General features: G+C 45.8%; 1 protein-coding gene across 2 annotated transcripts in view; it reads right to left on the bottom strand.

The window, feature by feature from the left end:
• Positions 1-27,996, bottom strand: part of col27a1b (collagen, type XXVII, alpha 1b) — a 598,999-nt gene that overhangs the window by 253,044 nt on the left and 317,959 nt on the right. For both annotated transcript variants that reach the window (XM_041193458.1, XM_041193459.1), the window contains exons 20-23: positions 12,832-12,885; positions 11,970-12,023; positions 8,876-8,920; positions 3,346-3,399 (exon numbers count right to left, since the gene is read on the bottom strand). In XM_041193458.1, the coding sequence (XP_041049392.1) occupies positions 3,346-3,399; positions 8,876-8,920; positions 11,970-12,023; positions 12,832-12,885 (207 nt within the window). The remainder of the gene's footprint in view (positions 1-3,345; positions 3,400-8,875; positions 8,921-11,969; positions 12,024-12,831; positions 12,886-27,996) is intronic.

Raw genomic sequence — 27,996 nt, forward strand, 5'->3', positions numbered from 1 at the left:
AATCATCGGAATGTCTGTAAACCTTCCCATGGTTCAGTCCTGAAATAAAATATCACTGTTCCATCCTAATGCAGATAATATAGCAAAATAAACATAGATTATGTGGCAAGCTTCTTTGCCTCTGTTTCCTTTTGCAGGATACATACATTAAATAAAGAGTGCTCGTGTCAACACTAGTCACCAAGCAAACCAAAGGGAGTGTCAAACAAAGCTCCCTGGCGACCAGAGTTTAGTGTTGCTCCGGCAACTTCTCAGAAAACAGGTTAGTTGTGAGGTTAAAGGTTGAGAAAATGACAGGGACCCTCCCCTCAACTGGTTCCAGTTTAGCCTGTGTAGTCAATGCCCTCGCTATGAAATTCTCAGTGGAGCAGGATTTTCAGGGCTTCCCGAGGTGGGGAACAGAGGTGGACGGTGCCCAAAAATACTGGAACTGGCTGGCAGGCTGGTTTCCGGACTCTGTTCACGGTGTCAACCATTTTGGCCAAGGCAGGTTCCAGCTCAGTGGCGCTGCCTGCTCCCATGAAGCGGGCCAGCAATTAGGTCCATTAAGAGCCTCCTTCTTAAAGGTCAAGTTTAGGAGGCTGATTTGCGATTTTCTAGTTTCCTGATGTAACAGGGGGCAGCTTAGCTGTTTGAAGGCAGGCACCCAGCAGCAGGCCAGTTTGGGATGGGGGGAGAGTCCAGCAGCACTCCTTACAGGCGCTCCATACCCGCCTGGGAGTGAGTGAAGCCAAAGGCTACCCCTACAAAGGGATTCCCCCCCACACCCCCCACCAGCCCCCCCACCCCCACAACCCCCACCTACCCACCCCCTACAGGTGGCCTATCTGCTTTCTTTATTTTTAAATTAAAATTTTAAGGAAGTGGCCAAATCTTCCTGTTGAAGTGCCGTCTCTGTTACTTACCTCGTCCTGCAGTCTGCTGCTCCTCTCAAACTGGAAGGTCTCTGACTGGCCCTCCGGTTTCGAGAAGCTGCCCACCGCCCCCAGTTGGGTAGGGAACCCATCTCCATGCCAATTTAAGGGCCGACCCAGTAAGTAACTGCTTCCCCCCACAAGGGGTGGGCTTGGGACCAGGAAGCATTCTCAGCTCCTGTTTCCCATTGCCAAAGTGAAAATTCAGCCCAGTGTTATGCAGATTAAATTGTGTGTTCCACACTGAAATGATTATATGGAACTCTGACTCACAGCTGCAAATATAATGGTTAGTTTGATTACAATTTTGAAGGAGTGTTAAATGCACAACTGTTGAAAGATTAAACACATATTACTACATAAAGAGTGGGTGTAGCAAAAGAATAAAACTAAAATTGGTTTGAGTTCACACAACATTTAATGCTCAAAAATGCATGAAATTGTTTTGTTCAGACAAGCGTTAGGGAGATTTTAACTCCACTTGGTAGTGACCCAAAAATGTCTTCTCGTTCCTTTTCAGCCACTGCCTTCCTCAAAGGAGGCTGATGATCTGTGTGTTTCCAGTGGTAGTCCCTTTAAATATGCAAATTGGGTGGTGCAACAATGACAGGACCCCAACTGGGTGGTGCGTGTGCCATGCAATTGGCTGACAGCTAGTTAAAGTCTAACCCCATCCTGGACGCCTACCGCGTATTTTTTTTAGCTGCATCAGAAAACAAATTTTTAATTAAAGTGAGTCCAACCACTTGTTGCTTTACATTCATTTTAACTCTCGCCAGAGACAAGTGAACACCCAAGCAGCGCTGGCTCCGTTTGGTTCAACCTGATCCAACTGCACTTAGATCAAGACCCAGGCTCATTTCAGAGGTTTGGGGAAAGGGGTTGGATTTTCAACCCAACACCACATTCCTCTCCAATTGCTGCACACGTTGTCAGCGGCAGGTCAATTTAGGACATGCAGGACAAGCTGCATTCAGTACTCAATGCATTGCTGCAGGACAACAGTGGCATAACTCTAAAGAACGTGCAGGGACAAAGGGACCTAGGGGTTCGAGGGCATCAACTTCGAAGGTGGCAATTCAATAAGTAGCAAAGCATGTGGGACCTTGAGCTTCATAAATAGAGGTATAGAGTACAAACGCAAGGAGCTTATGATGAAACAAAAACAAAAAAATGCTGGAAATACTCAGCAGGTCTGGCAGCATCTGTGGAGAGAGAAACAGAGTTAACGTTTCAAGTCCGTGTGACCCTTCTTCAGCGCTGAAGAGAAGTGGAAATGTGATGCAATTTAAACCGTTTAAGGGGGGGTGGGGCAGGTGGAGCCGGATAGAAGGCCAGAGATAGGTGGGGACAAAGGAGGGATTGACAAAGATGTCATGAACTAAAGGACAAAGGGATTGTTAATGGCAGTGGTTTGTGCTAAAAAAAGGCGCTGATAGTGGCATAAAGGTAAGAAAGCAGAATGTGATTATAGCAGAACAAGGGAAGCATTGTGTGAAAGAACAACATGGAACAAGTAACAGATGGACCTGTGGGGGAATGGAGTGGGGGGGAGGGGGCAGTGGTGGGGACAAAAAGGATAGAAAATGGGATAGAAGGGGGGGATAAACCACGGATAAATGAACAAAAATAAAAATAAGTGGATACAAAATAAAAATGAATGTAGAAGTTATGATGAACCTTTATAAAGCTCTGGTTAGGCTACAACTAGGGTATTATGTCCAGTTCTGGACACCACAGAGTTTTCAGAGGAGTTTTACTAGAATTGTTCCAGGGATAAGGGAATTTAGCAACAAGGTTAGATTGGAGCAGCTGGGGTTGTTCTCCTTGGAGCAAAGGAGATTGAGGGGAGACTTGATAGCTGGTGTACAGGATTATGAGAAGTTTAACTATGTCAGACAAAAAAAAAGTTGTTCTCATTATCTGATGGTCCAAGGACTTGGGAACACAGATTTAAGGTTTTGGCCAAGAGATGCAGGGAGGATGTGAGGGAGAACTATTTTTTACACAGCGAGTAGTTATGTCCTGGACCTGGCTGCTTTCAAGGGTGGTGGAAGCGGAGACAATGAATGATTTCAAAAGGAAATTGGATGGGCTACTGGAGGGAAATAAATTCTCAGAGTCACTGGGATAGAGCAGGTGGATTGGGACTGACTAGTTCGGTCTACAGAGAGTTGGTATAGACTCAATGGGCCAAATGTCCTCCTTCTGTCCCGTAATGCCTCTATGACTGGTTTTGGAAGTCATATTAATGCAATAACAAGAAGGTATCTGTGATTTTTGACCAGAAGTGAACATGGTTTGTGCAAAGAAACAAATTGCGAACTTGACACATACACTTTACATTTTACTACTTAGCTGTAACTTGAGTTAAATGTATATGAAACAGCCAAAATATGATCCAGATTGTTACATCTACCTAGTGTTTTACCTTAGGACCATCAGGCCCTGGTTTTCCTGGAAATCCTCTCCTCCCAGGACGTCCCTAGAATGATACATATAAATGGAACTAAATTAATGCTACATGTTGGAACACATGAATTAATTCCAAAACCCATTCAGGAGAGTTTGAAACATCGTTTGGCAGATGCTTGGACTACTATAGTACTTAATAACCTCACTGTAATTACACTATAGTCTTTGAAATTGGTGAGCCTTGCTCAAGTGGAAGGTACTTTGGAAAAATCACAGGCAACTCACGCCCCAAATTTCTGACAGGTGGTCCAAGTGGGAGAAGCTCTTTGATTGACATAATGACCAGAAAATCTTAAGGTACCATGAACATAGGAACAAGGAGCAGGCTATTCAGAGCTTCATGTTCTTCTGCTATTCAATAAGATCATGGCCGATCTGCGAGTTAACTGTATATGAATGGGACACTCTTATGCTCACTCCTGGGATGGGGGACTTACCTTATGAAGAAAGGTTGAACAGATTGTGTCTATACCCATTGGAGTTCAGAAGAATGAGAGGTGATCTTATTGAAACATTTAAGATCCTGAGAGGTCTTGATAGGGTAGACACCAGGAGGATGTTTCCACTTGTGGGAGAAACTAGAACTAGGGGACACAGTTTAAGAATAAGCGGTCTACTATTTAAGACGGAGATGAGGAGAATTTTTTTTCTCTCAGAGGGTTGTTCATATGTGGACTTCTCTTTCCCAGAAAGCAGTGGAGGCCAGGTCATTGAATTTATTCAAGGTTGAGTTATACAGAAAACTCATATTTGATAGACAAGGGGGTCAAGGGTTATGTGGGAAAGATAGGAAAGTAGAATTGAGACCACAACCAGAGCCGTGAGCTAACTGAATGGCGCAGCAGGCTCGAAGGATTGACTGGCCTACTCTTGCTCCTAAGTCCTATGTTCCCAAGTTCCTACGATGCATGCACCTAATTCAATGATATAGAGTGAGATGAGGCAGATTTTGGAGGTGACAGATCATAACGCTATGGGCCCTATTTTGTGTTACTGAAGCGCATTAATAATGGGCAGAAAACTTACACGAGATACTTCAGTCATCTTTGGTAGCAGAAACTGTGATATCCACACACATTAACTTTTCAGTGGGCAATCAGGGTTGGGAACCCTGGCTGATTTTTTTTTTAAATACTTTCTGGTCCAGTGATTTGGAGGCCAATTGTAGAGCATCCAATGTCAACACAGCTGTGATTAGTAAACCCAGCACAGACCAGGGCTGAGATCTTCCTGATCTGTGCGATGCACTCACCCTGACATTTATCAGAAGAACTCAATGGTCTATTTGAGGTTTACGTTTCTGTGGCAGTCCTGATTTAAACAGTTGGTGCAAATTTGAGGGAATGATAATTGCATCAGTGATAGGCAGTTTAGGGTTAGCACCTTTTGCCTTCATATCTGCCACATGGGGCAGAATTTTACGGTCACCTGCCGGTGAGTTTTAAGGCAGAGGGGCTCGTAAAATGCAGCACATGAGCCTGCGCACCATCTATCCACCCACCCTGATCTGACTCCCATTTGAAGAGGGAAGCGGGAGCAGTGGAGGCAACGGGTAGCCCCACTGCCCTCCCTTGGGCCTATTAAAGTCCTAAAATGGCTAATTAATGGCCACGTGCCTCATCCTGCCCCGCCACTATTTGACTCATGGCAGGAGGAGGCTCACGCCAAGCAGGTAGCTTGGCAGCTTTAGCTGTAAGGGCTGGAGTTGGGCAAGTGGGGGATACACCTCCTTTCAGGAGCCCCTGAATCCATTGGAGACACCCCCGCCAACAAAGTCATAGACCCTTTAATCCTCCTTCCACCCCCACCAAACCTCTCAAACCCAGCCCTCCAAACCCCTCTCCTCTTGCTGAGGCCTGTTGGCCAGGCCCCGCCAATACCTTGGACTTACCTTCAGTCAGGCCTCCATTAGTTCCACGTTTGGGAGATTGCCTGTAGTCCCAGCAGTGGCCACCGCTCCAGCCTGGCGCTGCTGGGGCTACAGAGCAGCCAGCCAATTGGCTCTCTCAGGTGGGACTCCCTCCCCAGATTGGGGGGGGGGGGGGCAGAAGTCTCTCCCAAGCTTTAAGTGGCCATGAGGCAGCCGAGTGATTGGGCGCGAAACCTTGTCACCTGAAAAATCCTGCCCATTGGCTGGGATTTCCCGGCCCTGCCATGGAGGGACCTGCCACAATTTGGGGGGGGGGTGGGTGCGGCGGCCCAGCGGGATTGGGCAATCCCGGCAAGGGGTGGGGCTGGAAGATCCCATCCCGTGGGTTTGAATGCTGCTCACATTGCTGGGATGAAAGTCTTTTCTCTCCTTTTTACTCGGCAGGTCCTACATGTAATAAGGACTGTTCAGCCTCAAGCCAGATGTTAGCAAGCACAGGCTTTGCTCCACAAAGCTGGCCACCGTTCAACACAAACTGGCAGAGGGACACAGCACAAGAATGGTTGATGTGGGAAACGGGAAAATTCACACAGAAGAGGGTGTCGTTCCGAGTTGGTGCTTTGTGTCGTGTCGAGAGCGGAGCGAGGGGAGTTTTCCTATGAAGCTGACCGTGCTGTGGAAACTTTGATGTTGATATTAGGTGCCAAACGTAGAAGAATATTCACTTCCCAGTAGGAAAGTTCCTTACTTTACTCAGCACAAAAATATGAATGGCTAGGCTTTTTATCTTCGGCATGTAGGAAGAGCTTCAACCACTTGGTGCTTCCAGTGGAAATTTGGGCATGAGCTCCCTATGGTTTCTCAGTCAAATGGAAAATTGTGGCCAACGCATGTTTGAATTTCAATCCCAGTCAGTGATCTGAGTGAGTAAATGGATTAAGTGGATCGTCACATGGTTACTGATAGGTCTCAATCCTGATGTCACTTTCATTGGTGTTGTGGTCTGTCCCAAATCTGGGGTTCAGTGCCGAGATCTCTGCACTCAACTAATGCTAGCTGGCTTCTTGAGCGTCCCCGATTCTAATCGCCCCACCACTGGCAGTTGTACCTTCAGCTGACGAACTCCTGAGCTCTGGAATTCTCTCTGTAAACCTCTCCACCTCTCTTTCTCCCTTTAAGAATAGCCTCCTGATCAAGCTTTGGTCACTGTTCCTGACAACTCCTTATGTGGCTCATTGTCAAGTTCTGCTCCTGTGGAATGCCTTGGGGCATTTTATTCCATTAAAGGCGCTATATAAATGCAAGTTACTGTTCTTGCTCAGATGGCACCCCTTCCTAATCATATTAGACAGCTACTCTATACTCAATTGGACAGTACATTATTTTCAGTTGCATCTCACTCAGTCAGTAGGCATTGCTAAAGTTATTTATACGGTCACAAGTTCAATCATTCTAAACAATCATTCCTAAAATAATTTTAGCACTCAGTTGCAAATTATGATTCAGCGGCCCATTCTAAATCACACTCGGCAATGGCTTTCCCACATGTCAATAATGACTTTCTCCCCAAAATCTTGCTCAGTGCCTCCTTTATCAAAACTTTGCTCCCTCCAAATCTTACTTCCCCAAAGCCCCCAGACCAGACCAGACCAGACCAGACCTCAACTCCTGCCTGGTGTCCTTTCCGACAAATCTCACTCAGCATCTCCTTCAAATCTCCCACAGCCTCTTCCTTAAATGTTAAATAATGCTCCTTCATAAATAGTGTAGTGTCACCTCCCCAAAATTTTGTGTAATGCTTCTGCCTTGAAATCTTACTCAAGTACACACTCCCCATCGGTTCACACATTTCCTCCAATCGCACATAGCTTCTTTCGTTAAGCCCAGGCTAGGGCTCGCTGTTTCAAATCTCATTCTACACTGACTCTCTCACACCTTGCTCGGCGTTCACTTTAAGTCGCTCCCAATGCTCACCCTTCAAATCTTGCTCAGTGCTCCAACCCCAAATCTTCAGGTTTCACTCAGCTCTAACCCTCCTCAAATTATCCACAGGGCTCACCCCATCACAATTCTCACCAAGCCAGATTATTAATAAAAAAGTACGCGAGGCTATAAAAATGCTGCTGAAGTGGTAAAGGCCCATATCAACTCCCTTAATTATTAAACTAGTTATAATGATATACATAATGATATAATAAAAATTATATAAACATGACCTTCAATAAAAAAGTAATGGTTACAACTGGAATATGATAGCTTTGTTGAACATTTGAGACTGTGTGTAAGAATGAATAATGAAATACACTGCATTAGGAATCTGAAGTCATGCTGAGGGTCTGCTCCCCAGTATGGTGCCTTTCCATTATTGCAATTACATCTCAATTTGTAATTGCTTGAATAAGTACCTTATTATCATGTTTTTAAGACATCTAAAGAACACTTGCAATTGTCAAATAATTGGGACAAATTCCTATTTACTGCTGCCATGCAGCCACATCACTGAAAAGACCCCAAGCTTTTATGAAGTTCAGTGTTTCAAGCTTTGTTTAGTCCTTATCCACTATTGTTTGTAACAAGCATCTTGTTCCGTCCACAGGGAGGAAAAGCTCCTTCCTTGGAGAGGAAACACTGTGAACACAGCCCAGCCATCAATCCATGTTCTCCCATTCAATGATGTCACCACATCACTAAGGGATTAGAGGTTTAAATTTTAACTTATTTAAGGTGAGTTTGTGTCCGAATCATTCATTTATCTGCTTTTTTAACATCGTGCATGCCTTTGCTTCACGGTGCTAAAAACTATTTATACCTAGTAAATTTTGTTAAGACTTCGCCCGGCCATAACATGCTTAAGGTTGCAGGGCCAGGATTTTACACCCCCGCGGGTGGGAGCGTACCCGACCCGTCCGGCCGCGAAATAGCGCGAGGTGACGTTGACGAGGTGACGTCATCGCGCACCCATGTAATATCTCGCTCAGCAGACACGCGTGGCAGTGGGAATGGGCCCGCCGACAATCAAGCGTGCAACTGAGCTCATTGAGGAGGCAACTGAAGGCGAGTTTTCACGGCCCGTCCAATGTTACAGTTGGCAGACTGGCCAATCGGCCAGGGCGGCCTTCACATTTTTGCTCAAACCTCGATCCAAGGGTCGGATGAAATCTCCGTGGGGAAGTAAGATAAAAAGAGATATCTGGGGGGGCTGTTTTTTTTTAATGAGGACGTGCTTTCAGGAGCTCGATTGTGCCGCATGGGCACATTTTGCAGCATTTTCGTTGTTTCATTTATTCTCTGGAGGTCTGCAGCTCCCTGGGGCAGCCGTCTGCCTTCAGGGAGCTCAGTGGAAGCGCTCACCCACACCCGCGGTGACGTCAGCGCCTGCCCTCTCTCCACCCCCACCGGCTGCGCTGAGCCTTTCTGAGCGCGTGTTTCATGCTGGCTACCCGTTAATTGGGCAGCCGGCGTGAACTCAGCGGTCAGGGGCCCATTTCCCGTCCGCTCCCAGGCCCACCGCTCACACAGGCCCGACGGGCAAAACGTTCAGGCCAAGGTGTTTATTTTCAACTGTCCATGAGCATTGCAATAAATGAATAATTATTAATTTAAAGCGTAAACACACCTCAGGACCTGGATCTCCAAGTGGTCCTATTCGTCCTTCATCGCCCTGCAATGAACCGCATAAAAACCATTAATCGATGAATAACAAGTATTACTCATTAGAATACGCCTTACCATTCTCACATCAAAGCTTTGTCATGCTGTGGGATAAGCCGCACTCTTTTCAATAGGAAGAGGCTCAGCATTTTTGTGATTTGCATAGTCACTGCTGATTGGCATGACAGGAGTATAAATTTATACCCCTAGATAGGGTAGCCATTCTAGTTTGCTTGAGTTGTATCATTTTTATAATTTACCATCCAGCAATAACTACTGGTCAAAGTAAAATGATCACAACAGGTTTCTCATCATTTCTAGTCATATTGATTCTGGGTGCAGACTATCGCTTGGACCCTAGTTTGTCTTGACAACACTGAGACAGCTATATAAACATCTGCCTTCAATAGAGGCTCTTGTTTAAATGTTTTTCCAACTCTCGTTTTCGCTGCCTTTGTAAAGAAAAGACGAAAAAATTATGTTGGCAATATCAGCGAGCGAATGCGTACAGCAATTGTAAGGCATCAATATGCTACTTTAAAAGTGGCGTTAAGATGTTTGAAGCATTAACAACAAATTGAACCAACTTACATTTATATAGCGCGCTTAATGTAATAAAAATGTAAAGGCGCTTCACAGGAGCATTAAAAACAAAATATGACACTGAGCCACATAAGGAGATATTAGGTGAGATGGCCAAAAGCTTGGTCAGAGAGGTAAGATTTCCGGAGGAAAGCGAGGTAGAGAGGCAGACAGGTATAGGGAGGGAAGGATGAGGCAACTGAAGGCATGGCCGCCAATGGTGGAGTGATTAAAATCCGGGGGTACTCAAGAGGCTGGAACTAGAGGAGTTCAGAAACCTTGGCGGGCTGTGGGATTGGAGAGGTTACAGAAATAGGGAGGGGTGAGGCCATGGAGGGATTTGAATAAAAAGACAAGAAAAGCACAATATAAATGCAAGTCTTCATTTTGCTTAGAAACAAACATTAGAGACTGATTATATTTGTGCTAAATCTAACTTATTTAGAGCCTGGCATCTTCCTTTCAGTTCATTCCTGAACTGTGGAAAAATATATTTGTTTCTTATGCTTCAATAACTACAGTTGAAAACAAACTCAATGTCTGCATGTGGTTTCTTCACATCTATTGAAATGACTGGTGATCCAAACTGGAATCATTTATCTCTGATCTTAGCTGGATGATATACTGAATAAACCAAATGTATTTTATAAGGAAGTCTTTCCATTAATTTTCCTATTCTTCCTTTGAAAACTCTCTGATCCCATTCCCATACTCACATCAGATACAGCTGTTGGCTATGACTGACACCAATATGGAATTGCCCTGAGTTGTGATGTGAACTGTTTTAACCCTTTGTTGTGCTGGATTTTTAAAAAAACACAATCTAAGCTTGCGCAGCCTCAAACACTGAATGTTGTTGGTCAGTAAGACCATAACGGTCCAACTCTGAATCTGCTCCAGCCAGTGCAGAAAGCCTAAGCCACACTTCTTACAGTTCAAGAAGTGAATTATTGAGCATCTTATCCACCTTCTAGAAAACTCTGCTGTTCACATCCCAACCCACACCAGGTTCTGCTCTTCCACTGCCACCCACCCCGCACCCCCCTTTTATCCAGTTTACTATCAGCCTGAATTAGAAATTCTTTAAATTGCTCCTGGCCTTATCTCAACCTCTGACAAAATCCTTCAGTTCTACCTCCCTGCCTGCTCCCTATGATGCCTTAAATCAGTCCTCCTGTGTGTTCTGCTCTCCTCATGTCCCACCCTCTGTGACTGAACTTTCAGCTATTTATATATCAAGCTGGCGGTGAAAGGAGAGTTTGGACCTCTTGGTACAGTCTGCAATCACAGATCACACTTCCAAAAACTCGCTTTTTACCTTGTCTTTGAAAATGTCATGGATTTTAAGTTCACTTTTCAATTTAGTTGCTTAGAAGTTTGATTACAATTCAGTTTGAATTTACCTTTAGTTCTTTTCAATCAATAGAACTTGGTTTGCATTTATATGATAGCTTTCAGGACTGTTAATAGAATCTAAGCCAGTTGGTGAAGTCAAAGCCAGGACACAGAGCTTTTCTTTACTGAGAGGGTTTATTGACTTTATTCAGTCTCATGGCTCTCCTTTCTCACACAAACACAGTGTCCCAGCTATCCCCTATTTGTAACTCTTTTGGAGTCAACCAATTAAGCTAAATTAACAAAATGAGGGACAAAATAAATTAGGGAGACTGCAAAACCAAAGATAAAATTTAAAGGAAACTCACAAACATTAAACCAAAATGTGATTAAGGGGGTCAATAAAACATCCCCGTCTCTGCGGTGCCCACCGAGCACAGAAGGCCTTGATGGTCCCTCTCCAGGGACATCCAGCCGCAAACATAACTGCAGAAGAGGGGCAGACAGTCGGGCTCGATGACTGCAAAGCACGAGCACTGCTTATACAGTGCACACTTGGAACAAGGACTGGCCTCCCCATCATGGAATTGAACCCCAGTCTCCCACGTGACAGGCGGGGATACAAACCACTATAATTACTTAATTAAACAATGTCTTTCACCCTGTGCATCTTAACAAATAATTAACATATATTAACAAGGACAACTCAAAAGTATTTCACAACCAAACAATTCCTTTTAAGTACCATCACTGCTGCTAATATAAAAAAAACTTGCATTTATATAGCACCTTTCAAGACCTCAGAACGTTCCAAAGCACTTTATAGCCAGTGAAATACTTTTTGAAGTGTAATCACTGGCACAATGTGGGAAAGAAACGGCAGCCAATTCACACAGCAAGCTCCCATAAACAGCAATGTGATAAATGACTGGGTAATGTTTTATGATGTTGATTGAGGGATAAATATTGGCTCCAGGACACAAGGAACACTCCCCTGCTCCTCTTCAAAGTAGTGCCCGGGGGTTTGGTTTTAATGCTTCATTTACCCCCACCCAAGCGGGGATTTGGTTTTAACGCTTCATTTGAAAGCTTAGCTACAGTCATAACAGCATCACGGATGTAAATTTTCTCCCGGCGCTTACCTCTTGACCAGGTAGGCCCTGTGGCCCAGGTAACCCTCGCGCTCCTGGCTTTCCCTGGGGAATATTTCAAAAAGAAAATATTAAACGTAGCAAATTTCTTACAAAATTATCAAACTCTTTGAGGCCTAAAACACTGGAGCCACCACAGCTGGGCTGACCTCCAACTCGTGGCTGCCTGGGAAGACTTTCCAGCACCCCTTTTTAATCCAGTTTGGAGCAATAGCAACAAAAACACAAACATTATTAGTCAGTCAATCTTTTGGAAAGGCAGCCCGGTAATTTATTTATTTAGCAAATGCAAATCCCCGAAGCTGAGCGATAGCTTCCTCATTTGCTGAGTTTAAGATGATTGGTCCGCCACTTAGTCTGTAGGGGGGACGCTCCTTGGTAATGCGCAGCATTGTTTGCATCTCTCCACAAGTGCATGAGGGGTTTGTACTGAGGGCCCAGCACTGGAGGGTGGCTACACAGGGGCCATGGCCTGTCCTGAAGTATTTAGCAAGGACCACCATCATCATAGCAGTTCAAAGCCTGCCATTCGACAGGTGGGGTTTGTCACAAGGGACTTTGTTGGTGACTTCCCCTGTTTTCTATTCCTTGTTCCAAAGGACGTCCACTGGTAGATCTTGCTTAGGAAGGGTGCTCCATATGGAGCACCGAGATGGAAGGCAGACAGTAGGTGGGTTGAATAGGTCATCGTGGAGTGGTAAGTGAGGTGCAGCACTTATGGTTCTGACCAGCTTGTGGGCTTTGAAATGGAAATTTTGAAAATTCAAATCTTTCAGCCAGTAATGAAGTCAGGATCACTGACTTCAGTTCACTGATTGCCTGCCTGACTGGAAAGTAATTTCATTGTACTCACCTTTGGACCTTCTGGACCATTTTGCCCTGGAGGACCGATATCTCCTGGGAAACCCTAAATGGAATGTAAAAGATAAAATAAAAGATGACGGATAGTTCATGAGTAAGTGGCCCTTCATATTTGCACATAATACACTATGGATCACTGACAGTCAAGAGTCTTTGAAGTTATAAAACCGATATTCTAATCAATTTTTCTTGCATCTTACAAGAATGGTAGATGAGTATGTCCAATCTGTGAGCGATTTTGTGTAAGTGACACTGCACAGATAAACCTATGCTAAAGAGTTTGATTGTGGTGGAGGGTGCACGCTGCTGTCCCCATTCCCCCAGCTGCTTTATGCATAATTCCAGAGACAAGGAGGATCTGAGACGTCGAGGGAGCTTGGCAGCTACAGTGGATAACCAAAGGGGGTGTTTCTCTGCCTTCACCCTTTGCTGCAGTCCACACTGTGTTATATTGTAAGTATCAAATACTTGTAGGTGTGACCTTCATGCCACAATGGACTTCATTTTGCCCATTCCAATCTCTAGCCCTCCAATGTGAAGTAAAAGTTAACAGGGTTCATCACAAAGGGCAGATGGGGGGGACAGTGGTGTAGTGGTAATGTCACTGGATTAGTAATCCAGAGGCTACTCTGGGGGACATGGATTCAAATCCCAGCTGGTGGAATTTCAATTCAATTAATTAAAATCTGGAATATAAAGCTAGCCTCACAAGCCACTCAGTCCCTGATAATAAGGGATGGGCAACAAATGTTCACCCACATCCTGTGAAAGAATGAAGATTAAAAATGAGTAGATCAGATTTGAGGCTGGAGGTCCAGGGGAGGAGGGGGGGATTCTGAATCAGAGATCAGCCTCTCTAGGACCCATCCAGTAAACAAGATGAGAGGCATTGCACAACCTTAGAACCCAACATTTTACAATACCAGAGAATCAACGTCAAAATCTATTACATAGATTTCAAAGTTTGTGCGAGCTTAAGAAAAAGTTAAGGAAAGGTTCAGGTGTTTCAGGTCAGTGAGCTGATCTCTCTAAAACTCCAACTCGCCCAATCTAATATTCACCTGTATTTTCAACTTTTAAAAAACTAAGCCCCAAGGCTCACCAGAGACATTACACCAAACATTTATCATCTTTTGAGGAAATAATTTATTCCGATGTTTTTTCAATTCGCCATTGGCTAAATCGATATCTTATTGGCCTGACGCACCGCAAAGTAATGTTCTGGATTCAGCTTATCTGTAACATTTAATATTTCATGTTTCTTTAACAAGATCTTCTATTAATTGCCTTCTTGTTAGGCTGGTGAAGTATGATTTTAACTCGTACCTCGCCGCCTTTACACTAAAGTTCATTTTTGCTGTTTTTCTCTGCATTCTCTCCAATGCTGCAAACAGAGTCGCACATGGTCTGCCCAGCGCTCCACCATGGTAATTTAGTAAACCTTTGCTCTCACCACGAATTGTAACATTGGGCAGAATCTTCTGTTTGGCAAGCAGCTTTCTTTAAAAGTCGCTTTCTGCTAATCCTATACATCTGCCAGCTGCGGTTCAGAGATTAGCACTCCCGCAGCTGCGTCAGAAGGTCGCGGGTTCAGCTCCTGCCAGTGCAGTATTGAGGTGGCGCTGCACTGTCAGAGGTGCTCTCTTTTGGATGATATTATTAAATCAAGGCCCTGTCTGCCTTCTCAGATGAACATAAAGACCCCATGGCACTATTTCGAAGGACACCAAGCGAGTTACCTCCAGAGTCCTGGGCCAAGTATTTATTTCCCAAACAACACCACTAAGGTTTGCCATGTGCAAAATGGTCACTGCATTTCTGATTTTTTTTTAAAAAATTCATTCGCAGGATGAGGTTGTCGCTGGCAAGGCCTTCATTTATTGTCCATCCCTAATTTCCCTTAATGGAGTGGCTTGCCGGGCCATTTTCAGACGACACTTAAGATTCAACCACGTTGCTGAGAGTCTGGAGTTACATATAGGCTAGACTGGGTAAGAAAAGCAGATTTCATTGCTTAAAGGACATTAGTGAACCAGACAGGCGTTTAACAACAATCCAGCATTACTAATACTAACTTTTTATTCCAGATAACTGTAATTAACTGAATTAAATCTCCCCAGCTGCCCAGGTGGGATTTAAACTCTTGCCTCTGAATCATTAGCTTGGTTCTCAGGATTACTCATCCAATAACATAACCAGCATGCTGTCATTTCCTCAACATTACAACATTGCCAATATTTGAAAAGTGCTTCATTGGTTAGAAAGTGCTTTGGGATGCCCTGAGTTTATGAAAGGAACTATATTTGTGTAAGTTTTTCCAGAGAAGATTAATCTTTCTTCTATGCAATACTCCTGCTACTGAAAAGCCACCTCCCCCATAATGAGATGAAAGCATCCTTTAATTCATTGGGCCTGATTAAATTTCCTGCACCCACCAAAATGGTAAACTACCCAATAACACTTAGACAGCTCATCAGCTGAATCAAAATGAGGCCCAACCATTAAGCGCGATTGTTCTGCCCACAGGGTCCAGCTGAGGCACACCAAAGACCAAAACTAGGGCCAAGATGTTTTAGGAAACACACAACGGTTACCACGCAGAAGGAGTCTATTTGGCCCGTCGGATCTGTGCTGGCTCTCTGTAAGAGCAAGTTCACTACTGCCTTTCCTCATAGTCCTGGAACTTTTTTCCCTTCAGGTGCTTATCCAATCCCTTTGAATTTGCCTCCACCACACTCTCAGCCAGTGCATTTCATAGCCACTTACTGTGAAAAAAATGTTCTTCTCATGTCATCGCTGTCTTTCACCAATCAATTTAAATCAGTGTCCTCTGATTTCGTTTCTTCCACCAATGGGAATAGTTTCTGCCTACCTACTCTTTCCAGACCCTTCATGATTTTGAACACCTCAATCAAATCTCCTCTCAACCTTCTCTTTTCTAAGGAGAACAGCCCCAACTTCTCCAGACTATCCACGTTACTGAAGTCCCTCATCCCTGGAACCATTCTAGTAAAATCTTTTCTGCACCCTCTCTAACGCCTTCAGATCCTTCCTAAAATGTGGTGCACAATCCTTCAGCTGATGCCTCACTAGAGTTCACCATAACTTCCTTGAACTTTATTGTTACGTTACTGGATGACACTCACCAAGTCCTAGTACAAATTCTTAGCTTCAAACTGTTCCTATTCTCTTTGAGATGAAGAGTGTGTATGTAGCGGGACTGGGGCTACGGGGAGAGAAGTGGTCCAAAAGCTATTTTATGTTGCGAGTATGGAACCCTTTCCCCTTCCTCCTTCAGATGATTAACAAACCCCTGCAATTGCCTTGAAAGAAAGTATTTAGAAACCAGCAGTCTGTTGATGGTAAGGAAAAGCATTGGCTCCACACAGCCCTGTCCTCAATAATGTATGGTTTATTGTGTAGTAACAGATTGCCTGCTTCTTGGCCGTTTGCACATTTTGATTTGAGATGAAGTTGCAGCACTTCAACTTTGGTCTGGCATGTGCTGTGCAATTCTGACCCAAAGAATGCCATTGCCTTTGGATCTAGCCCACAGCACTTGGACAAACCCAACTGTTGGCATAAGAATTTGCAGAGCAGGCGATCCTTTACTCAGCCGCAGTGCAGAGGAACATAAACCCATGCGTACGCAGATCACAGGAGTCAGGTGGTGCATGCCATGATGCATTGTGGGCAACCCCAACACAAATCATGTTTCCAGACCCCTTACATCGAACAATAGAACGGTTACAGCACAGGAAGGAGACTATTCGACCTATCGGGTGGAATCTTGCGGAGGTGGTGGAAATCTCTGCCACTGGCTAGCTAGCGAGAGGCCTGCGCCGCGTGTTTTTGAGAAGGCCCGCCACATCTTGTGCCACTCAGGCACTTGACAGACCAGCGGCTGGCCTTCCCCTGGGATCAAGGGCCCCAGGGGCGGAGTCCCAGCCGACAAGAGCTGTTGGCCAATCAGAGGCCGGCAGCTCTTCTGTACTCAGCAGCGCCACCAGGGAAGCAGTGGTTGCTGCCGGTACCACACCAACCAGCCTCGGACAGTGGTGGGACCCAGGCACAGGTGAGTGATGGAAGAGAGGGTTGAAGGTCAATGGTTGGGGAGTAGGGGGTTCGGCAGCAAGGGCAGGGGTTGGCTCTCAGCGGGTCCACCCTTCCTGATGCCGGGTTCCGTGATCAGCCACTGAGCGCCTTTGATTGGGGCACCCTTTCCTGGGAGCCCGCAAGCAAACATGCCAGGGTTTGCTTATTGGGCCCCCTGCTTGATGAGGCCCCCACCTGCCACTGGACAGATACCAGCAGCAGAGGGATGAGTCTGTTCACTGGGCATTAACTGCCCATTTAAGAGCCTCGATTGGCAGCAGGGTGGGAAGGCTCTCCACAGGCATTTCCGCCACTTACTTAATGGGGTGGTGGTGGGAAGGTGGCAGGGACCCCACCCACCACTCACCCCCCCCCCCCGATGAAATGACCCCCCGTCCCCAAATGTGCCAGGTGGAGGGCACAAGATTCTGCCCATCACGTCTCTACGGGCTCTCTCCAAGGGCGATTCCACAAATGCCAGTCCCCTGCCTTGTCCCTGTGGCCCTGCAAATTATTTATTTTCAAGTAATTATCCAATTCCTCTTTTGAAAGCCACAATTAGAATCCGCCTCCACCACACTCTCAGGCAGAACATTCCAGATCCTAACCACTCGCTGTGTGAAAAATTGTCTCCTTGTGCCGCTGCTGCTTCTTTTGCCAATCACCTTCAACTGGCAGTTGACCCTTCCGCCAATGGGAACAGTTTCTCCCTATTTACTCTGTCCAGACCCCTTCATGATTTTGAGTAACGTTATCAAATCCAAAGCCAGGGTTGGAGATGCCGATCACCCTGCAAAAAATGAGATAAAGCCACAGCAGCACATAAGTCCATGCTGGGATTTGGTGGCGGAGGTGCGGGAGGTGGGGGTGGGGTTAGTCAATTGGGGACAGGGATGGGGTTCAGCCAGAAGGGGATCCCATTATGTGTGGGGGTGATCAGAGGCCTGGTGGGTGTGGTGGGGGGGTTGGGCGGGGCAATCAGGGCCTTGTGGTAAGGGGGCGATGGGAAGCATTGGAGTGAGGGATCAGTCGGGTGTCTTGGAGGGTGGTGGGGGTGGAGAGGGAATCGTGGCCTGCGGGGGTGGGGTGTGATTGGAGGCTGGTGGGGAAGCCCATGTCGATCACTAAGGCTGTCAGGCATGCACTTGGATCCACAGGATAAGTATAAAGACCCTCACCATCTTGAAGAAACCATCAGGCTCCCCAAGGCTTGGGAAAGCTGGCCAACGGCTGATACACTCCAAAAGCTGAATGACAATGAGGCTGGAGCATATGTTATCATATTTAAAGTTCCAACCTGCCTCTTTGAATTAGGTTGGCCGCTCACCCACCTTCCATCCTCAGTTACAGTTGCAACTGGGTGGGTTTGGGTCGGGAAACAGATTTCTGAGTCTTTAAAACCCCATCCCCACCACACTCCCCGAACCCAAATCAGCCTGTTCCTAAATTAAAATTTAGCCCTTAATTTCTGCACTACAGTTTTTAGGGCAGAGGTATAATTCTGTAAAATATGGCTATAAAAATTGTCATGATGATGCAATAATTAACTTTCCAAACTCTTGACCTCCACCATCTAGAAGGACAGGGGCAGCAGATAGATGGGAACAACACCCCCTGGAAGTTCCCCTCCAAGTCACTCACCATCCTGACTTGGAACTATATCTCCATTCCTTCACTGTCGCTGGGTCAAAATCCGGGAACTCCCTTCCAAACAGCTCTGTGGGTGTGCCTACACCACATGGACTGCAGCTCACCACCACCTTCTCAAGGGAAATTAGGGACAGGCAATAAATGCAGGCCTAGCCTACGTCCCATGAAAGAATAAATAGAAAATAACCTCTGCGTCTGAAGGCGAGGGAGTACATAACTTCAAAAATAGGTACAATTTTAATATTTAGACTTTTAAATAATTGCTTTAAATATATGAAGTGCGAAGGGGAAGTATGAAAATGCCCGATTTACCAAGTGTGAAAAAGCTGAAGGTAGACCTGCAATCAGAATCCAGTTACACAGTGGAATACAGAGCCAAGGATTCATGAATCACAGCCAGTCCAACAAAGTGATCTAATCATACTGCAGAACGTTGAAAATCGCAATCAGATAACTTCGACCCACAAACTAAGTTTGAATGTGAAATTTGAATATGAATTCCAGCTGCGTAATTTTTTAAAAGAATCAATAAGTGGACGGTCGGCTGGACGGCTGGTGCGGTGTCAGCAGCATGGAGTTCAATCCCTGGACCGGCTGGGATGCATCTGGGACCTGCCTCCTTGCCCTGCTTGTGACGGAGGTCACGGCAGAATGGGGGAACAGACCTGCCTGCGGGCAGAGTACTCAGGTAGAAGAATGTCTATAATCTCCTGTTCTGAGCTGCAGTGTTATTGATAATAATCACTAAGGATGCAGTTTTAATTGTTTGTTCATTGTTGTATCACGGCACATATCTGCGGTGTGAGATTCGGTGTGTAAATATATGACTTTTATTGATACATAGAAAGCAGGATTTGGAGTTTTGTGTCGGGACCCCTAAGGTCAGGGTCCAGTACGGGTTGTAACTCTTAGTTGGGAGCAGTCACCCCAGCAGTGGAGTCCCCTAAATTGGCCAATTATTAGTTCCCACCTTCAGGTGTCCTCTCAGCGCTTTTAAAACTTTTCAGTTAAAAAATGGCCAAAGCTGCTGGGCCACTATTGTGGAGGGGCAGCCCCACCACAGGGTGAACAATGCCCGCAGCCCAAGCCAAGAGGATGGAGAGGGCTTCAGAGCGTGCAGGGAGCTCTGGTCCTTGGTGAGCAACCAGAGGTTGCCTCTGGGCAGCCGACCCAAACCCCAACACCATGGGTGGGCCCTGCAGGCCAACAGGACAATTACAGTCAGCCTCTGATAACTGACCTTAATTGGCTATTGACATACCTTAATAGGGGTGGGGGCTAGCCCTTCTGTCCATGATCCCACCTCCAGGAAATTTGCCCAGGGGTGGGATGGTCATGCCAGGCGGCACTGCAAAATTACCCGCTCGCCTGCCACCATGCATGCCCCTATATAGGGGCAAAAATTGTGCCCGGAGTTTCCAAGCTGCAGTATCCATGTCAATGGCAGCAGCTTCCAAACAACATCCAAATCCTCAACAAAACCGAATTACCTGGAAAAACTCAGCAGGTCTGGCAGCATTGGCGGAGAAGAAAAGAGTTGGCGTTTCGAGTCCTCATGACCCTTCAACAGAACTGAGTGAATCTTAGGAAAGGGGTGAAATATAAGCTGATTTAAGGTGGGGGGGGGGGGGTGCGGTGGGGGGGTTGGTGTGGTTGTAGGGACAAGCAAGCAGTGATAGGAGCAGATAATCAAAATATGTCACAGACAAAAGAACACAGAGGTGTTGAAGTTGGTGATATTATCTAAACGAATGTGCTAATTAAGAATGGATGGCAGGGCACTCAAGGTACAGCTCTAGTGGGGGTGAAGTGGAAAGACTAGCAGGGCATAAAAGATTTAAAAATAATGGAAATAGGTGGGAAAAGAAAAATCTATATAAATTATTGGAAAAAACAAAAGGAAGGGGGAAGAAACAGAAAGGGGGCGGGGATGGAGGAGGAAGCCCAAGACCTAAAGTTGTTGAATTCAATATTCAGTCTGGAAGGCTGTAAAGTGCCTAGTCGGAAGATGAGGTGCTGTTCCTCCAGTTTGCGTTGGGCTTCACTGGAACAATGCAGCAAGCCAAGGACGGACATGTGGGCAAGAGAGCAGGGTGGAGTGTTAAAATGGCAAGCGACAGGGAGGTTTGGGTCATTCTTGCGGACAGACTGCAGGTGTTCTGCAAAGCTTTGCAGAACACCTGCGGTCTGTCTGCACGAAAGACCCAAACCTCCCTGTTGCTTGCCAAACGTAAACTGGGCGACCGCTTTGCAGAACATCTGCAGTCTGTCCGCAAGAATGACCCAAACCTCCCTGTCGCTTGCCGTTTTAACACTCCACCCTGCTCTCTTGCCCACATGTCTGTCCTTGGCTTGCTGCATTGTTCCAGTGAAGCCCAACGCAAACTGGAGGAACAGCACCTCATCTTCTGACTAGGCACTTTACAGCCTTCCAGACTGAATATTGAATTCAACAATTTTAGGTCTTGAACTCCCTCCTCCATCCCCACCCCCTTTCTGTTTCTTCCCCCTTCCTTTTGTTTGTTCCAATAATTTATATAGATTTTTCTTTTCCCACCTATTTCCATTATTTTTAAATCTTTTATGCCCTGCTAGCTTTTCCACTCCACCCCCACTACAGCTATACCTTGAGTGCCCTGCCATCCATTCTTAGTTAGCACATTCATTTAGATAATATCACCACCTTCAACACCTCTGTGTTCTTTTGTCTGTGACATCTTTTGATTATCTGCTCCTATCACTGCTTGCTTGTCCCTACAACCACACCACCCCCCCCAACTTCTCTCCCCCACCCCCACCTTAAACCAGCTTATATTTCACCTCTTTCCTAAGATTCACTCAGTTCTGTTGAAGGGTCATGAGGACTCGAAACATCAACTCTTTTCTTCTCCGCCGATGCTGCCAGACCTGCTGAGTTTTTCCAGGTAATTCTGTTTTTGTTTTGGATTTCCAGCATCCGCAGTTTTTTGTTTTTATCCAAATCCTCAAGACTGGTACAAGGTCAGCTGAGTAGCTTGTGGCGGAAAGTCTAGTCAGGCTCGACTGAATCATCCCAGAGTAAATCAGAGAAAGAGCCAGGGGATGAAATGAGTGAGCAAGGGAAGAGCGCGTCTTGAGACATGCAGCTTGATGAACATCAACCCCCACAATGAAACCCACAGAGCAGCTGACTGTTTAATTCCAGCTCCTTTTGATTTTGGTCAGTTAAAAGGGCTTGAGAAAAAAAAATAAGATGCAAAACACAGCTGGATGATGACCATGGGCAAACGAAAGAGAACAGTGCATGGTGTCTAACTGTAGTAAACAGAGAGATCTCAGTGCTGCTTAGTTGATGGTTTATCCAGTGCTGCCAGTGCAACGTTGAAAGCATTGGGAAAGGTCAGGCTTATGCAGGCCAGAACTTTCCATCCTCGTTGGCATCGGGTATCATGGTGGGCATGAGTGGACCAAATGTCAGGAAGGCCAAAACTCGGTTTCACAACGTCATGAAAGCAGTTTGCGATCGTCCGCTCTGCCCGTCAATGCTAGGCTGCCTTTCCTGCTGCCAGACGCTGGGAATGTCATTTTAATACATCTGCATTTAATTATATTCCCTGCCCGCTGGAATCATCGTCCCATGCTGGATCACGCCAACCTGTATCACAACTGTACATAAGCGACATGCATCTGGCAAGCTGCACTTTGCTTGGGACTTCAAGGTTTGTTTGCCTACTTTGCTTCAGGCAGCACTCGCAGTCATCAGCGCCAGGCTTCGCAGGCAGCACCACATCACTTTTAAGGGGGCTCATGGGCAGGTCTCTACCTACCATACCAGCCATAAGATGGAGGTGGCTTTTCAACAGTTGCAGGGCTAGGGCTTGCTTGGGGAAGGGGGAGAAGAGGTGTCAGGCAAGGGAAGAGGCTGCAGGGTGAGAATTGTACTGGGAAGGGAGGGTATCCCAGGGTATGTGTGGGAGCGCATGTTGATTTGAGCAAGTGGCCTCAAGATGGTGAGGAGGCAGACTCCAGAGGAGATGAGGCCAGGTGGAGATGTGAGGGTGTGTGTGAGAGAGTGAGTGGTGATGTCCCTTGAGCTGGCAGTGAGTAAGCTGCCAGTGAATATGTGATGGCCTTGAGTGTGTCAGTTTAGAGTGATGAGATGGTTGCCTTACCCTGGCGCATGGATGAGATCATTCATCCACTTTTTGCAGTTGATGCCAACCACTTCTGTGCAGCATTGGCACTGACCACCACTGTCACCGCCTCCCAAGCTGGAGTGGTGAGATTGCTGGACCTCCTGTGGACAGAGCGGGGGTGGAGGACATCACGCTGAGCCTCCAAAAGGCACTCCAGTGACGGGTCACTGAAACCCTCTTGGCTTTCAGGGCCATGTCTTCACTGGAGCAGCCCTGGGCTGTAGGCATTGAAAACTGTGTGGGAGGCTGCAGTTTGGATATGGTACCCAGAATGAGGGAACAGTGAGGTAACGGCATGGCGGGCGATTCAGAGGCTGCCACCCAGCGAGACAGTGTGGTTCCTGTGGCTGCACAATTAATGAGGTGGGAAGCAGACAATGCTGTGTGAAAATCCGCCATTACAGCCGGTGGGTAAAATGTCCTTTTTCCCACCCGCTATCCCACTTTGTGCAATTCTAGGATGATTCTGCCCGTAGAGTTTAATGATGAGGAGGATATGAAGGGCCATTGGGGTGGGTGGGTGGTTGGGGTGGGGTGGTGGGGGGGGGGGGGGTGCCGGGAGGTGGGTACAATTTGGCGTGGAGGGAGCATTGGGGCACTGATAGGAATCTTTGAAGTTACATTTCAAAAGGTCCTGAATCCTGAGTATGGTTCATGACTCTTCTGAGATCCATGGAGTCATAAGTCATGGAGAAGCTGACCTGACTCGATGAAAAGTACAGGAGGATTAGGAGATGCCTACCCCCATAATTGAACTGGCCAGGTTGGGAGTGCAGGATGTGGGCTCGCTACCCACATGCTTATCCTGCGCCAGCAAAAATCTGGGGCACAGGAACGGGGTGGGGTGGGGGGAGGGTGGGGAGGGGTGGGGGGGGGGGGGGGGGGGGGGGGCGGGGGGGTAGAAATCCCACAAGTGGGTCCTGCCCGCCATTTTTAAATGACTCCTTCCAACACTGAAAAAATTGCCCATGGGAGCAGGAAGTAAAAGATGCAAATGGATAAAAAGCCAGAGAGGCTCCGAAATAAAAAGGAATATGCAGAAAGGAGAAAATAATTGCTGGAGTATGAGGAAAAAATAGGAGAGTGGGACCAACTGGGTTGCTCGTTGGAGGAGCCAGCAGAGACCCAATGGGTGGATTGGCCTCCTGTGCTGTACTACCTGATAATTCTACATTGTTCTTGAAAGCCTCCAGTTTGTGGAGTACACATTACATGAGATTCTGCAATGAACTTGGAAGTCAATGCTGTGGAAAAGCCAGATACAAATAAATGTTCCCTCACAAATATTCTTCGGAATTATTCTTCTCCAGATCATGAGTAAGATTTGGTGGTTACAAATTTTGTAAGGCTTAATTCTAAAATTTTCCAGTAATGACTAAACACTAATGACTTTGCAGGCCCCCAACCACACAAAGCTGCTATGAGTCATTTTAAATAATATCTTATGTCACCAGTCCAACCATAGAGGAACTCTTCCTTTGTCTAAAAGACTCAAACGAAATGTAAACACACATTCCTGATGTTGACTAACAGCAGTTCTTGTCCCATGGAGGGTTGACACTCATCCTTTTTTGGCCTATTCAATAACAAGAGTGGCACAAATCATAAGGGAAACATTTAGCTAACTAAACTGAGTGCAAGTTTCATGCTTCACCTTTGGCAACAACTCAACTCATTTCACTTGCTGTCATGGGAGACAGTAAGCATGGTGGTAATGTTACTGAGCCTGTAATCCAGAGATCTGGATTAACGCTCCAGAGAAATGAGTTAAAATCCCACCTTGGCAGTTGGGTATATTTAAATTCAATTAATTTAATAACTCTGGAACAAAATGCAAGTCTCATTAACAATGATTAATTGACAACTGCCAGATTTCCAGAAAAACCCATCTGGTTCACTAACGTCCTTCAGGGAAGAAAATCTGCCATCCTTACCTGGTCTGGCCTACATGTGATTCAACCACAGCAATGTGGTTGATCCTTAGCTGCCCTCTGAAATGCCTAGCAAGCCACTCAGTTCAAGGGCATGGGATGGGCAACAAACGTTGGCCTTGCCAGTGATGCTTACATCCCAGGAAACCAATAAAAACAAAATGTAGCTCTCCTCGAAAAGCTGCAGATTCTCCTTTGCCAGATTTTGGACAGCAACAATGCACCTGAAACATCTAAATTTGTGGCTTGTGTTCCCTCATAAGCATCAGTTTTTTCAGGCACTGCAGTCAGCCACATCATTACAGCCACAAAATGGCTGCACTGTTAGAAGAGTTAGAATCCAAAGGAAGGCTTTAACAGTACTGGTAACCTGGCATGGATACTCAGTGAAGGTGCAGTAAAGGAAATTGGGCTAGTCCTTGGCAATATAGTTCTGGTGGGTGGTCTACCCCAGTTCGTTTATGTCAATAAAGTCATCACCTAGCAAAACCTAGCCTATTTTGCTCAGAATACGTTGGGCTGTTCCAGCATGGGCCTGTGGTAGAGAGATTACTCAGCTGTCAGAAATCCTTGAGGAACTGCTTAAGGACTTTTTAGTGGGCAGGAATGTGGTAAATGATGGGTTCTTTAGGATAATAGTATACATGCCCATCAAAACCAAAAGGCTGCCTATTAGAGTGCGGAAGACTGAAGCCGCAGCACTTCCTGTTGGTATCTTGGATCCACAGGAGCTCCAACACAACGCCACCACACTGTTGCTGTTGGATGCAACTGATGTTCCAGAAAACTGCTCTCTTTGGTTTCATTTGTTTACTTAAGAAATGACTAATTGTGTATGTCTCACATCTACTACAAACAAGTGGAATATTGCCTGAAATCTTCCTTCATGCGACTGATTCTGTATTAAGGTGCGTAGAAAGAGAACGAGGGAGAAGAAGAGAAATAAGAGAGGAGAGAAAACCTGTAAAATAACATTTTAAAAACGTGTTAAAGAATAATAAGGACAGGGAGAAGAAGGAGAAATAGAGGGTGAAAATGAAAGAATTCAAGGTGTCGACCAAAGGTGACAAGAGGAAAAATCTTTTTATGGTGGTTAGGATCTGGAATGCTCTGCCTGAGAGCCTGGTAGAGGCAGATTCTAATTGTGGCTTTCAAAAGGGAATTGGATAATAGTCTGAAGAGAAAAGAATTGCAGAGCTACGGTGAAAAGGCAGGGGTGTGGAATGTAGTATCAGAGTCTGGCATAGAAAGTGTTAACGTGGGACTGGGTACAATACCGCCCACAGTGTGATGTAAAGGAACAATGACCTGAGTCTAGAGGGAAGTCTTGTACTGGACAGAGGTATGTGTAGAGGCAAGCATGGAGACAGCTCCTAGTTTAGACCTTATACTGCATATATGTATATAATTACAAATAGTTAAGAAACACTTGGTGTTAAACTCTACAAGGCCCAGAACTTCCTTTAGAGACCTACCGAGCTACACACAACATCTTGCAACATGGTGACAGCTATCGGGACAACCTGGAACCTCACAGAAGCCAGAGAAGAAATTTGAAAGCTAGAAGATTGAAACAAGCAGCATTCTGACCTGACGAAAAACACCAGAATCAGAGGCACAGAAGGAGATCTCCAGAGAAAAACGCCAAAGCAGGATTGGAAGCAGAAGGCAGAAGTAAAACTCCACACTGCAGCAGAAGATTCAACTGAATCCCGGGGAAGTCTAGCTTCAATAGCCAAAGAATGCAGAGTCAGAAGACCTAGCGGGGTGGGCTAAAAGAAAATTAAGTTCTTAGCCGGAATGAGTTTTAAAAAGCTTTCTAATCAGCAGCAGTCAGAATTACCGTTTTAAAACGCACCATGAATAGCCCAAGGCCTGAGTCAGCACCTGAACACGTGGTGACTAAGCTTGTTCCGATCGAGAAAGATATATAATTGAAAAAAAAAATCAGCACTTAAAAAACCCAGCAAAAGCCAGGAATCAACAGTTTCAAGACCCGTAAATACTTAGATACTGCGGGAAAGACTCAAAGAAAGGTTGATCCGGGGAGTCGCTACTGAAAATTTTAAAACATAGATATTGCGACAGCCATTACTGCAGAAGCCTGCCAAAGCTGACAAGCGTGGGATACCTCTTTGAGAAGAATGACAGCACTATCCTGGAATCCTAACAGCATTTAAAGCTATACGCATTTTTTAATTTTAAAATGACCATGGATCAAAAATCTACCTTACCAGACCAGTTTGGACTCAGCCAAGGTCCAGACCAGTCACAAAATTGAGGATGCTGGAGAAAGAGATTCCTTAGATAAATGATTGCTTAAGGCCTAGACATGGAGACAGAAGCTGAACAGGTTGACACACTGTTTTATTCAGTAGGTCCAATAGCTGACAATATAATTGCTAGACAAGGAATCAATGAATCCTCAGCAAAATTTGACAAAGTTTTAAAATAATTTGATACATATTTTAATCTGAGCAGTAACAAGATCCTTGAAAGAACAAAGTATAACAAATGTGTCCATCAGCCAGGAAAACCTGGCTCATTAATCAGCTGTACAGAATGGCTGAAAGCTGTGACTGTGGTGGCCTAAAATCAGGGCTAATCAGGGACAGAATTGTTGTCAGAATGGCAGATGCTGCACTCTCAGACACGCTTCAAACTAAGGAAGATTTGACCCTGGAAAAGGACATTTGAATTGTCAGGCAATCCGAAATCCATTTACAGCACAGATTCATCTTAAGGAGTGAAAGCAAGCTATGGTACAGAGCAATCCCCAATGTCCAGCCAGTAAAGCAGCAGAGGAGCAAAGACACGCCAGGTCAAGTGAAGCAATACCCTACCTGACCACCAGAGGGTGGGCGACCGCACCAGCACTGTGGAACCAAGTGACCCCACAGACATGATCAATGTGCGGTAGTTTCAGCACAGTGTTTTAATTGCAACCTCATAGGACACTTCGGAGACCAATGCAAAGCTAACACAACCAGATGCACAGGAAATCCCAAGATGACTCATGAGGTTGAGGTACTACACCAAGAGAAAACACAACCATGCTTCTGAGGTGAGGGCAAAGATCAGGGATTATCATTCTGGAACGCGGACATCTCGGTTAAAGGTCACCTCGCAAACTTTAAATTGGACACGAAGCCACTGTCATGGTCCTCTCAGACAAGGAACCATGGGTGAGAGATCTCTGGCTACAAACAACGGAGACACCACTCTACGGGCCCAGAAGAATCTGACTTCTGGTTATAGGCATGATTCTGGAACCATTAAGGTATGGCGGCAAACAAATCTTTGACG

This window comes from Carcharodon carcharias, chromosome 8, assembly GCF_017639515.1.
Source record: "Carcharodon carcharias isolate sCarCar2 chromosome 8, sCarCar2.pri, whole genome shotgun sequence".
Classification (NCBI taxonomy): Eukaryota; Metazoa; Chordata; class Chondrichthyes; order Lamniformes; family Lamnidae; genus Carcharodon; species Carcharodon carcharias.